General features: G+C 38.7%; 1 protein-coding gene across 1 annotated transcript in view; it reads right to left on the bottom strand.

Annotated features, from left to right (window-relative positions):
* The window catches only part of PTPRZ1 (protein tyrosine phosphatase receptor type Z1), a 291,887-nt gene that overhangs the window by 107,799 nt on the left and 170,289 nt on the right, over positions 1-13,799 (bottom strand). The window contains 3 exon segments of the mRNA XM_040343736.1: positions 2,293-2,339; positions 8,502-8,628; positions 11,520-11,704. Of these exon segments, the coding sequence (XP_040199670.1) occupies positions 2,293-2,339; positions 8,502-8,628; positions 11,520-11,704 (359 nt within the window).

A 13,799-nucleotide genomic window follows, 5' to 3' on the forward strand; every position in this document is an offset into this window, starting at 1 on the left:
ACATTGGAAGATTTCCTCTCCATTACTTTTCAATGGGAACAGTAAATAGAAAAAATAGAGAGGGTGACTCTCCCAAACGGTGGCACAGACAGCAATAACAACCTAATAAGTATTCTAATCTATCTCCACTCTGTCCAAAACTAAAAAAGGTTTTCCTTTAGTAATACAGTACTATAACCTCTTGCCGACCGCCCCATGTACATGTACTGTGGAGCGTAGGCTTCTCTACATACATGTATGTGATTTTGGTCTTCCGGGTCTTTGGTATGCACGCGTGCCGCCGGTGACCCGCTTCCACTGTGATTGGACACAGCTGAAGCAAATCAGTGGACCCGATGTCCGCCGGGACCCGACAATAGTTACCGACAGAGGCAGAACTGCTGTCTGCCTATGACAGGGGTGTCCAAACTTTTTTCAAAGAGGGCCAGATTTGATGAAGTGAACATGCGTGAGGGCCGACCATTTTGCCTACATTCTTTGAACCATATAATTTCAGTCTAAGTGTGTTTGTCCCAGCACTAATGCACTGCCCAACAATTTGGATATACCGTATTATTTGGATATACCGTATTTATTGGCTATAACACGCACCTTCACTTTAAGAGCGAAGTTTCAGGATTTTTTTTTAATTTTAATAAAGAATTGTGAAGCAAAATAAGGGTCAGTGCCCATCTACAGCCTCACAGGTGCCTGAATACAGCACCCACTATTGCCAGGATAGCACTCGCCATTGCCAGGAATGCTGCACCATTGCCAGGAATGCACTCACCATTGCCAGGAATGCAGCACCATTGCCAGGAATGCACCCACGAGCGCCAAAGTTAACCTACAGGAGAATCCCCTGTTTACATGGCGGCCTCTTTAATAGAAAGTCCCGCCTCCTTTGATGGACAGAACAGTCGTCCAATTGCAGCGCTGGAGATGGGACTTCCTATTACAGAGGCTGCCCGTAAACAGGAAATTCTCCTGTGTGTGTACAGCACTCGTCCCGCCTTCTCCTCGTTCTCCAAGGCATATACATGTTTGTGGCCCCGGCACTGGGAGATCGTCAGAGCCCACAAAAGATATATGTGTCCAAACAACCAGGCGGGCCGTTCAAAACTGGAACGCAGGCTGCGATTAGCCCGCGGGCCGGACTTTGGACATGCCTGGCCTATGTAGACAAAGCAGATCGCCGTTCTGTTCGCAAAGAAGATAGAATTCCTTTGTTGCTAAGCAGGAACCTGGATCTCTGTCTTCCCACGGTTAAAGCATCCCCACACAGTTACAAAGCACTCCCTAGGAACACATTTATCCCTTTGATCGCCTATGGTGTTAACCCCTTCTGTGCCAGTGTCAATAGTAAAGTGACAGTGCATATTATTTTAGCACTGATTACTGTATTGGTGTCACTGGTCCCCAAAAAAGTATCAACAATGACACTTGGTGTCCGATTTGTCTGTCGCAATGTTGCAGTCCTGTTAAAAGTAGCTGATCGCTGCCATTACTAGTAAAAAATAAATAAATAACGAAATAAATAAAAATCCCATAAAAAATATCCCATAATTTGTAGATGCTATAACCTTTGCACAACCTAATCAATATACGCCTATTTAGATTTTTACCACAAAACATGTACATATTGGTCTAAATTGATGAAAAAATTGGAGGTCGATTTTTTACATTTTTGTATTGGATGTGATCAAAATGAAAAGTAAAAAAAAAAAAATAAAAAAAAAAAAATATATATATTTTTGTTTTTGTTTTGTTTTTTTAGCGCAAAAAAAGTCCTGCAAGCAGCATCTTTGGGGCCGCGTGGGAGGGGCTCCTAAACCGCCCCTGCCATTGAAATTGATAGGCAGCGATGCAGAAGCACCTGCAAAGGGATTTGGCAGCAGCGCTTTTCAGGTGCTTTTAACCCCTTGTTAACCCCTTATTTGGGGTTAAAAGCACCCTGCTCCCTCCTGCACAGCGCCTGTAAAGTGTCGCTAAAACTATCAGCGCTTTACCACTAGCATTGGGCGGTCTTTAGTGAAAAAGGGTTTTTAAAGTAATGCAGTGCCGTATCTCAAAAAATGGCCTGGTCATAAAGGGGAGTAAATCTTTCGGGGGTGAAGCTGTTAAGCAATGCTTAGCCTAAATTCAAAATGAGAGTAATTACTGCGAATAGGGAAAAGTTTAAAATGGCATCTAGTGTTGAAGTTTCACAGCTTGGTGGGATAGGTCTTTCAGTCATTACCCAATACATTTTCTTTATTGTGTAGCCCCTATTTTAGAAGACCCAATCAGTAATATATCTGTATAATACATTACCTCTATTTCCTCTTCTGTTTCAGTTACATCAATGTTTGGGTCATTTCCTGCAAAAAGAAAAAAATATATAGCAAAGAAAAATGTAAATTAACAGTACAAATAAATAAGTGTGTTAATGTTATAAAACGACATAATGTTTAAAAGGTTTAGCTTCAGTTCTTGTAGAGAATCGGCATTATAGAATTCAGATAAGAATTCAGATAAGCACCTTTGTTTTAGGCACCCACACATAGCTGATAATCTTTCTTTTTTTAGGAATAAGTTGAAGGTATCATATTAAACTGAATGGGATCTGGATGATCAATTTTAAGATGATCAACTGTATTAAGCCTGTTATTTCAAACTTATTAAGATAAAATCAGTAGATTTGTGCTTATTTTAATGTATTCAATATTTATTTCAGATAGAGGGTTGTGACTACACAACCATACATGACTGAATGAGGCAGGCATCCGTACTTCAATACATTATTTATAATGTTTACTGAAGACAGAGCCACCAGGGTAAAGTAACAATCTTACACTGCACTTGGAAAACTTTCTAAAACGTTTGTTAGGATTGGGGAACATTAGTGTGTATGTCAGCCTAGCCTTCTACACTGCTTGGATGCCAATCCTGGTCAAACACATGCATGTTCACTATAGGCATCTTTAAGCTTATATAGGAGGGAAGAAATGAGGCAGTGTGATCAGTCAAGTGCAATAGATTGACCTCACTTGAGACTCAGAGAGATGCAAAAATCAGGAAGGTGATTCCAACATCCAGAGTAAAAACATAAAATATTAGCTTTACGTGGACATAGTCTTTAGATGCTTAATTAATGTAGAAATGATCTTATATTTTATATATGTTAGAAATGGTTATAATTAAAAAAAATAGTCTTAGTCTGTACGGTTCAATATTGAGTTGGCCCACCCTGTGCAGCTATAACAGCTTTAAGTCTTCTGGGAAGGCTGTTTACGAAGTTTAGTAGTGTGTCTATGGGAATGTTTGACCATTCTTCCAGAAGCGCATTTGTGAGGTCAGGCACTGATCTTGGACGAGAAGGCCTAGCTCGCAGTCTCTGCTCCAATTCATCCCAAAGGTGTTGAGGTCGGGACTCAAGTTCCTTCACCCTAAACTTGCTCATCCATGTCTTTATGGACCTTGCCTTGAGCCCTGGTCAAAATCATTTGGTTGAGAGGGGATTGTGGTGTGGAGTTGTTTTTCAGGGATTGGGCCTGGCCCCTTAGTTCCAGTGAAGGGAACTCTTAAGGCGTTAGCATACCAAGACATTTTGGACAAATTCATGCTCCCAACTTTGTGGAAAGTGTTTGGGTATAGCCCCTTCCTGTTCCAACATAAACAAAGCAAGGTGTGAGTTTGGGGTGGAGCAACTTGACTTGCCTGCACCTCAACCTGATAGAACATCTTTGGGATGAATTAGAGTGGAGACTGTGAGCCAGGCCCTTTTCGCCCACATCAGTGACTGACCTCACAAATGCAAAAATAATCAAGAATAATCAAACACTCACATAGACACACTCCTAAACCTTGTAGACAGCCTTCTCAGAAAATGTGAAGCTGTTATAGCTGCAAAGGGTGAGCCAACTCAATAATGAACCCTACGGACTAAGACTGGGATACCATTAAAGTTCATGTGCACGTAAAGACAGGTGTCCCAATACTTTTGGTAATATAGTGTACATTGCTAAATAACGTAACACTTTTCTATGATCTTCAGGAAAAGCAGAGGCAAGATGTCTGCACTTTCCAGTTCTATACACCAGTGGCAGTTATGAGATCAAAAGGGAGTCATATTGTCCTTGTTTGAATTTCATTTATTTTAAGCTATGGAGAACAGAACAAGTGGGAATAATCTTTACATAACAGGATGTATATGACTCCAAACTGGTCAAGACTCAATATGGAATTGTGGCAGGTGGAGTTCGCTAATAGGAATAGTGGCAGGTGGAGTTCGCTAAAAGGGTCCTACAGACATATAGGATACCCTTCCAAAATCTATTTTTAACTAAAATATAATTGTTGACTGGATGGGTCATTTCATTGATTACAACTGAAATGTATTGCCATGAGAAAGTAGAACTGAAGCAATATATTTTATTCACTGGCTGAGAGCTTTAACACAGTTTTTAAGACTCACCAAGGCAGTCCAAGACTCTGCCAGGCATAGTAAAAGCTAAATACTGAAACATTGCTTTACTTTACAGTATACATTCTGATCCAGAGTAATATACTTGCTACCCGAAAACAAATTTTATCAGATGTCCTCGAGGAAATATTCTAAGTAAGCAGCTAGAATAGCCACAATTAGAATCTAAATACCAAATAACTCAACTACTACAGTAATATAGAAATAATAATGATTATTGATTGCAGCCAACACAACTTGGGTTTTTAAATGTATGTTGTGTCAGAGGTATTACTGCTAATTATAACTACAGAGCAAACCTATTATACATGTATTATTACATACCTACTACACTTAATATTACAAACTCACTGTTGTTACAAACTATATTTTTTATATTTCCTAGTTCTGTCATTCTATTATACTCTGCTCCTTTTCTCGGCTAACTCTACTAATTCCCTAATACTGTATGCATTTATTTAAACTATGTCAATTCTTGTTAAACTATGCCTAAAATAATTTCATGCATCCAGTTCTGTAAAAAAAACAATACATAAATAATAACAAAAACAGCAAATAGAAAAAAAATCTTACCTTTTTATACAGTGGTGTTGAATTTTTCAGTTTCACTTATTTAGCAGCTATCATTTTTATCATCATTTTTATCATCTATTCCTTATCTGCCAGCCTAAAGATCCTAAATGAATTATGCTAATAGTTCGCTAAAGCCAGTGGAGTGGTGGTAGTACAGTGCCCTTTAACACTTCATATAGCCATGCTCAGTATCACTTGGACAAGCTACAGTATGTTAACATTTAAAAAATGTATTACATGATTTTAATCTATCAGGAAAATAACATAATGATGGAATGAAAAACAGAAAAACAAATCATAATGAAATGTGCACAAACTATACATTGAACAATAAAAAAAAGCTGTAAATGAAATTCACACAAAAACATGTAAATGTTAATAGTTACAACATGCATACAGTATGATTATCTAGCAATATGTAAAAGAATCCTTGTTTTGTTTTTAAATTATCACATATATTAGATCACACAGGCTCCAAGGTTTTATTTTGCTTGTGAAAATCAGAAACCACGTGCCAATTTGGTGAAGCTGATTAATTCATGCGAAATTTGGAAGAGACCCTATGCAATAATTTGTCATTTAATTTGAGCTAGCTGATTTTTATTTGTCTGTTTTATATAATAACATATTCATAAGAATATTAATAAATGTAATGCAAACACTGTATATAAAGTTGCTAAAACATAAATGGAATTAGTAAATTTTTACATATTGCATAGAACCATAAGCATTTTTTTGTAGTGACTGAGAAGAAAGTGAAAAGAATGAAAAGAACCCTGCTTTGAAGTGAGGCAGAAAATAGGTAATTTATGCAACCAATTATGACATAATTCTTAGATTTACAGTATATTAATAAGTTAATATTACTATGTCACATAAAATGTTATGAGTATGATTATTATGGCTGACGAGATACAACTGAACCCAATGGTGTTCGTAACTTTATGAATACACAAAACGATTTATATTATGAAGCACATAACCACAGTAAACAGTTGCCAAAGTGATACATTTTTGCAAATACAATATAAAGTAACAGGACGACATGAGATCCATTACATATATATAGCATGCTACATTTAGAATCCCATGTTTAGACTTGAAATACTTTATGCATTAATAATCAATGCAATGTTTACATGCTACATACTGAACAATCACCTAGCCACATATAATACTAATGGCATTCCATAAGTACCTGCATCATTGTAAAAAAGCATGTAAACACAATAGCTGGTCACAATACCGGCAAAATTCCACACAGAATAGGCCAAATCTTTTATCATATCATAAAAGATTATCAATCATAATTCTGTCATGTAATATCAGAGCTTACATATGTTTTATATATATATATATATATATATATATTTTTATATATATATATATATATATATATATATTTTTATATATATATATATATATATATATATATATATATATATATATATATATATATATATATATATATATATATATAATATTGAATGGCTCAAAACCACTTGCTAAATTTGTGATATGTACATACTATTGTACTTGTACCTGGCTAGCCTTTACATTAGAATCTAAAGGTGTAGTGTATTCTATAATATGGGATGGCCTAAAACATTAAAGCAACAACAAAATTGAACTGTTGCCTGCAAGTTTCTTTTGGTCTTTCAGTTGTTTCCTGTGTCTTTGTGGGTCCCATTGGATAGATGGTTCAGGCTGTACCTGAAGCCTTGACTTCTTAGTCAAATTTAAGCTACACTCCCCCCCCCCTTTACACTATACCCCATCCCTGTTATTTAATTTATTTATTTCAGGTATTTATATAGCGCCATCAATTTACGGAGCGCTTTTACATATACATTGTACATTCACGTCGGGGGGGCGCTGGTTATTCTCAAGCTGGACACAAGTTTAATGTCCTATATGCAGCCTGGGCTTAGTCTCTAAAACAGGTATTTGGAGGGGCTACAATTTACTGCAATTCACCACTGTTGTTAGCATTTTAGGCAAGGTAAGGCCTATTTTATTAGTTAACTAAGGGACCACTATAGAAAAAATTGTATATTCTGGCAAATGTACGTATGTGACCAATAACTATAATGAATAAATTCATTTTTGGTGAACAAACTTTTTATTTCAAAAGCCTTTATTTATAGTTTTCCAGTCTTTACATGTAAAAAAAAGGTGTCCAGCAAAATGAGAGTTACAGGGGTTGGGGCAAACAGGGGTGCTTACAACAGTTGGCTTTTATTCATATGGTTTCAACCTTTAAAAAAAATTCAAGAATATCCGTGTAAGACTGCAGAACAAACAGCAGTCTCACTGGGTTAAAAAAAAAAACCACAGATTTACTGAATCTGCAGGTATTAAAACTATGTTATGGCGAGCTTAGAAAAACCAAAACTGCTGTGGTAATGCTATTGATATGCTGTATCATAATGTCACTTTATATATTTGCCCATAGTTCCTGTATTATATTAACTAAAACATTTATATATTTCAATTAAAAAACGAATTCTGCATCATATATGTTTGCCCAAAGTTCCACTTTAAGCATTATAGTAACTAAAAACCTTAACATATTTCAAACAAAAACATTTATCAAAAGTCATCATTTCTAAATCTATATTTTTTATAGTCTATATTTGTTTCTATTTTTTTTCTAGGGGTTTTAAAGAAGCGCCATTTTAGTGTGAAACACGTCAAACTCTGTATCTGTTTCCCATGTCCTGGTAGACATCACTTACATCGTTTCAATAAATATTGTTGGATTGGCGGTGGTGTGCAGTCGAATACATTTTGCCATATATTTTTCTAGCCTGGAGATTTATTAGAGGTGGGGAATGCCTGTCATCTACTTTGTTGCTTACTACATACAGCTCTAAAAACTCTAATGCCGCGTACACACCATCACTTTATGTGATGAAAAAAAATGACGTTTTTAAAAACGTCACTTTAATTGACTGTGTGTGGGGGAAAACGTCGTTTTATGTCTTGTAAAAAACGACCAAAAAAAATTGAAGCATGCTTCAATTTTATGTGTCGTTTTTCAAAAGTGCACTTTTTACTTCACAGAAATTGACCGTGTGTAGCAAAAAACGTCGTTTTTTAAGACGTTTTTTCATCCACGCATGCCCAGAAGCTACTTATGAAGCGAGCTTCAATGGTGAAACGTGGTGGAACGTAACCTCACTTTGCAAGAACATTGTGAGAAAACAATGGTGTGTAGGCAACTTTGTCTTTGAAAATTGAAGTTTCAAAAACGTAATTTTTTACTTCACAGAAAGTGTCGTTTTTTTTCATCACATAAAGTGATGGTGTGTACGGGGCATAAGAATCCCATAAATTGCATTCTAGTAGTAGCTGCTTTTTTGTATGGCTTGTGTTAAAAAGTAAAGCAATTAAATATTACCCACACAACCAGATCACACAATCCTACGTCTCATAAAAACTTTAGTATAAGCTACTGTGATAGAAATTTGATAAAACATACCTGGCCCATCCATCATCATGTCAACAACCACCTGGTCACTGCGTTTTCCATAAAGGCTATTGGTGCACATTGCCACAACTTGGAGAACATAACTTGTGTTTGGCATTAAATTATATAAAATTGCACCCTACAATGCAAAACAAATACAACACTATTGTAATGTCATGTCATTTCATAGTTGTATAGTTGCTGGTCAATCGTTTTTCAAAAAGTTATATTATGTGTTCTGCAGAGCCAATGATACGTGTCCATTCTTCTAGATAAGATACATTATGGCCCAGATTCTTAAAGGACTTACGACAGTGCAGCGCCATGTACGCCGGCGTAAGTCCTAATCTGACCCGTCGTATCTATGCGACTGATTCTTAGAATCAGTTACGCATAGATATCCATTAGATTCGACAGGCGTAAGTCTCTTACGCCGTCGGATCTAAACTGCATTTTTTTTGTCCGCTAGGGGTCGCTTCCGTGTCAAGTATGCAAATCGAATTCCGCGTCAAGTATGCAAATTAGCTAGATACGCAAATTCCCGAACGTACGCGCGGCCGACGCAGTAAAGTTACAACGTTTATGTTAGGCTTTTCCCGGCGTATAGTTGCCCCAGCTATATGATGCGCAGCCAATGTTAAGTATGGCCGTGGTCCCCGTGTCAAAATTTATAAAAATTACGTTGTTTGCGTTACTCGTCCGTGAATGGGGCTGGACGTAATTTACGTCCACGTCAAAACCAATAAGTCCTTGCGGCGTATTAGGAGCAATGCACACTGAGAGATTTCCACGGACGGCGCATGCGCCGTTCGTGAAAAACGTTAATCACGTCGGGTCACAGTAGTTTAGCATAAAACACGCCCCCCTTCCACATTTGAATTAGGCGGGTTTACGCCAGCCGATTTACGCTACGCCGCCACAACTTACAGAGCAAGTGCTTTGAGAATACAGCACTTGCCCGTGTAAGTTGCGGCGGCGTAACGTAAATCGGATACGTTACGCCGCCGCAGGAGATACGCCATTCTACGAGAATCTGGCCACAGATGTTTTGGCATACAAACATACAAACGCTGTCAACAGCGATGCAGGCAGTGCAGGGCTTTCTAAATTCAAAAATGTTTTTAAAAAACATTAGTTCATACAGTAATTCTGTAAACGTTAAAAATAAAATACGTGACGATTAAAAAGCAATAAGCTTTCACTTTATATGAATCATGCCACTGTTAAAGTAGAAAACCAGGCTTGGCTTACTCTTTTCATAGCTACAGATCCTAAAGCAGTAGTCACTGGAGAAGACCCTGATTTTGGCAGACTTTGAAGGTCAAAAGACAATGAATCCATAAAGGTTAATGCAGGGAGACATCATTACTTAATCAATCATTATCAACCTGAAAGAACTCAGAGAAGCAAGCATTGACAGAATGACCATGACGTCCCAGACTTCTCTATTTAGAAGGGCTCATGCTTTTAGGTACTAGGAATATTACAGCAAGAGAATTGCTGGTTGGCTGATCTCTCTTGACCTCCTTCTTTGGGGTCCGATATCCAGTAAGTATAACATCATTAAAACTATTGATTATAGCTAGCACCCCTTGCATCCCTTACAGATGCCTAACCATTTTTTACCTACTATTAATTCTTTCCTTCAGCAAGTTGCACTTCTAAGACATTGTATTTCCATGTATGTACATGTGGATCATATTGGTAAAATGCAGAGGTGGCTCTTTAATTTTAGGCAAATTAGGCGGTCGCCTAAGGCCTCGCCCTTACAGGAGCCTCGTAGCCGCCTAACTTTCCCAATGCATTACCCCAGTTTTGAGGGACAGGGGTAACGCTGCTGTGCTCAGGCAGCATTAAGAGCCCTGACTGAGAAGCGGGGCAGCCAGCGTCCCTAACAACCAGTAAATATCGGCGACACCACCCCTTGTGACATCAATGACCCAGCATACCCTCAGTCAATGATGTCACAAGGGGGAGGGCTCACCAGGTGACATCACTGGGTGACCCCCACCCCTTAGTTATTAAAGAGCAGGATCTGGGGGGCTTCCAGATTCCAATAAGCTCCCTGCCCGCAAACCCCCACAACCACCGGCCAGGGTTGTGGGGAAGAGGCTCTTGTCCTTGAATTATTTTTCCCATCATGGGCGAAAGTGGGGCCCCATGTCAAGTTTTGCCTAAGGCCTCACAAAGCCTAGAGCCGCCTCTGGTTAAATGTGAAGCTGCACTTGTTATCTGATCATAATGTGATTTTTCCCTCTCCTTTTTTTTTTCTATAAAAGATCTCTGTCTATAGTCAAGGGAATAAGGTCCTGAGGAGTGAGGAAGCATAAAGCGAAGCGTCAACCTCTTTTGACCTAGTAGTAACAGAGATCTTCTATGATATCAAATAAGTTGTCGTATTAATGAGAGCTCTATTCTTTTTGTTCTAACTTTTAGACCCCTTTTACACTGAGGGCGTTTTGCAAGCGCTACGGCATTAAAAATAGTGCCTGCAATCCGCCCTTAAACTGCTGCTCTATTCACTCAGTTTGAAAGCCCAAGGGCTTTTACACTGGAGCGGTGAGCTGGCAGGGCGTCAAAAAAAGTCTTCTTTGGAGCGCATTAGCAGGGATGGTTTAACCCTTTCTCGGCCATTAGCGGGGGTTAGAAGCGCCCCACTAGTGGCCGATATTAGCCGCAAATCCGATGGTAAAATAGCAAAGTTTTACCGCTATTTTACCGCCAACGCTATGGGCGTCAGCAGGGTGAAAGGGGTCCAAAAAAAAATTGTAAAATAATTTTTGTAATAAAGAGATTTAGTATTATTATGTAGTATTGGTCCTTTTCTGGTACCGGCAAAGTCCGCTCAATCTGTCCAATTCTCTCATGAAGTCCCAGAGGTCATAAAGAGTTAAACTAGACCAACTTACAGCCAGACAACAGGGGCTGTAGGAAAGTGAGTGTATCTTTAATAAAAAGCAGCAATAATTCACTTTGATTTCTATGGTTCAGAATTTTAAGAATTTTTTTTTTTATCCAAGAAGAACTTACTAAATCCTGGTAGCCATCTGTGAGATATTCATGTTTTGTTTGGTCTTCCCCCTGTAGTCGTTGATAATAGACTAAATATCTCTCAATCACTGCATCATACACAACTCGAGGCCTCTTCCATGTAATAAGAAGGCTTGTGCTATTTTGTGCTTCGGCCTGCAGATCTTCTGGTTCTGAACTGCAAACTAGGGTAGATGGAGAGAGGAAGACAGAGAGATAAACACACATGATTTGGATTTAAATAATTAAAGTGATAAAATTAAAATGTTATCATTGTTTAAATATGCACATTTTCATACATAAATTGTTTATTAGGCTGAGTGAAACTAATGAAAAAAGTATTTGTTTGGATATGGCAAAAATTATTTTAAAAAAGCATATATTTAATAGCATGGTGTAGAGCATGTCCAAAGTCCGGCCCGCGGGCTAATCGCGGCCCGCGTTCCGGTTTTGAACGGCCCGCCTGGTTGTTTGGACATATATATCTTTTGTGGCCTCTGACGATCTCCCAGCGCCGGGGCCACAAAGATGTATATGCCTTGGAGAACAGGTAGGAGGCGGGACAAGTGCTGTACACACACAGGAGAATTCCCTGTTTACGGGCGGCCACTGTAATAGGAAGTCCCATCTCCACCGATGTAATTGGACGACTGTTCTGTCCATCAAAGGAGGCGGGACTTTCTATTAAAGAGGCCGCCGTGTAAACAGGGGATTCTCCTGTAGGTAAACTTTGGCGCTCGTGGGTGCATTCCTGCCAATGGTGCTGCATTCCTGGCAATGGTGCAGCATTCCTGGCAATGGTTGGTGCTGCATTCAGGCACCTGTGTGGCTGCAGATAGGCACTGACCCTTATTTTGCTTCACAATTCTTTATTTAAAATTATAAAAAAAATAAAATCCTGAAACTTCGCTCTTAAAGGGAAGGTGCGTGTTAATGCCAATAAATACGGTATATCCAAATAATACGCCCAAGCTCATCTCTTTACTCACAGAATTCTTGTTGGGCAGTGCATTAGTGCTGGGACAAACACACTTAGACCAAAATGTTATGGTTCAAAGAATGTGAGGCAAAATGGTCGGCCCTCACGCATGTTCACTTCATCAAATCTGGCCCTCTTTGAAAAAAGTTTGGACACCCCTGGTGTAGAGCTAGCTCTGTAGGAACTGCTGGATAAGATGGGTCCTCTGTTTGCTTTGACCTTCTCAATTACCTCAGCCCCTCTGACACACCAGGCTGAGTATTCAAACATAAAATATTATGCACATTTTCTAAAAGTAATACTTAGTACCCAATAGTAGTGGCATATCAAAGAAAACAGACACCAAACCAGGTGGTAACGGCAAACTTATTATATTGTCACCCAATATGATTGGTAACTAGGCAAGCATAGAATGAATTCAAAATGGTAATGACACAATTTAGCATACAAATTGATTAACAGTAGGAGCTGGGCATAAGATGACATTTGGCATCCACATCAGTAGCAAAGCCACCTCAAGTGCAGCAGTGAGCAGTGATAAAATGTAATCTACAGAGTGCTGGAACTATAGTGTCAGAATGCATTTATAGTGACCATGATATTCCTAGACGGACTAGGTATGCATTGTTCAATAGAAAAGGAGCATGGTAGTGAAGGGTCAGGAGAACAAAGAGGGCTTGCAGAATAATTCTTATGGAAGGGGCAGTCCTTTTTAGATGTCCTTCTTCGAGCTATTGTTTGGTCCTCTAAAAATGTTGGTGCATTTAATAACAGTCCCAATTTACCTGCATGCAGGTACAGTATAGGTACGGTATTGTCTCTGCCCAGATGCAAGGTAGATATGATTCAGATGTGGCAAAGGTTTGTTGCAATGCTGTATATTGGCCTAGTCCGACAAGGCCCATGCCTAGGGCAGCAAAAATATATTTTGGGGTTATTTTTGGCCTGATTGAGTCCTAATTTTTTGACTATGAAACTGGTTTCTGAATATTACATGACCATCAAATTGAACATTATTTGGGCAGGTCCCCATCCCCAGTGTTCTCCCTTGGATAAGTGGCACCGACAGCCAAGAGCAGTACCAGTGTGGTCAGAACAGCATTGTATTTTCAATAATCCACAAATATGGATTTAGCCGGATCCTATATGCTGGCCCAATGTGATGTAATTTAGGGGTATTTATGCAGGTAAAAATGAGCAATTCCACCACTGCCTTTGTTAGCACTAGCATTTGTTCTGACATTGAAATGAGTTTGAGATGTTTCAATGATCATTCAGAATCAATTGACAGGTGCACTTGA

Source organism: Rana temporaria, chromosome 3 (assembly GCF_905171775.1).
Source record: "Rana temporaria chromosome 3, aRanTem1.1, whole genome shotgun sequence".
Taxonomy (NCBI): Eukaryota; Metazoa; Chordata; class Amphibia; order Anura; family Ranidae; genus Rana; species Rana temporaria.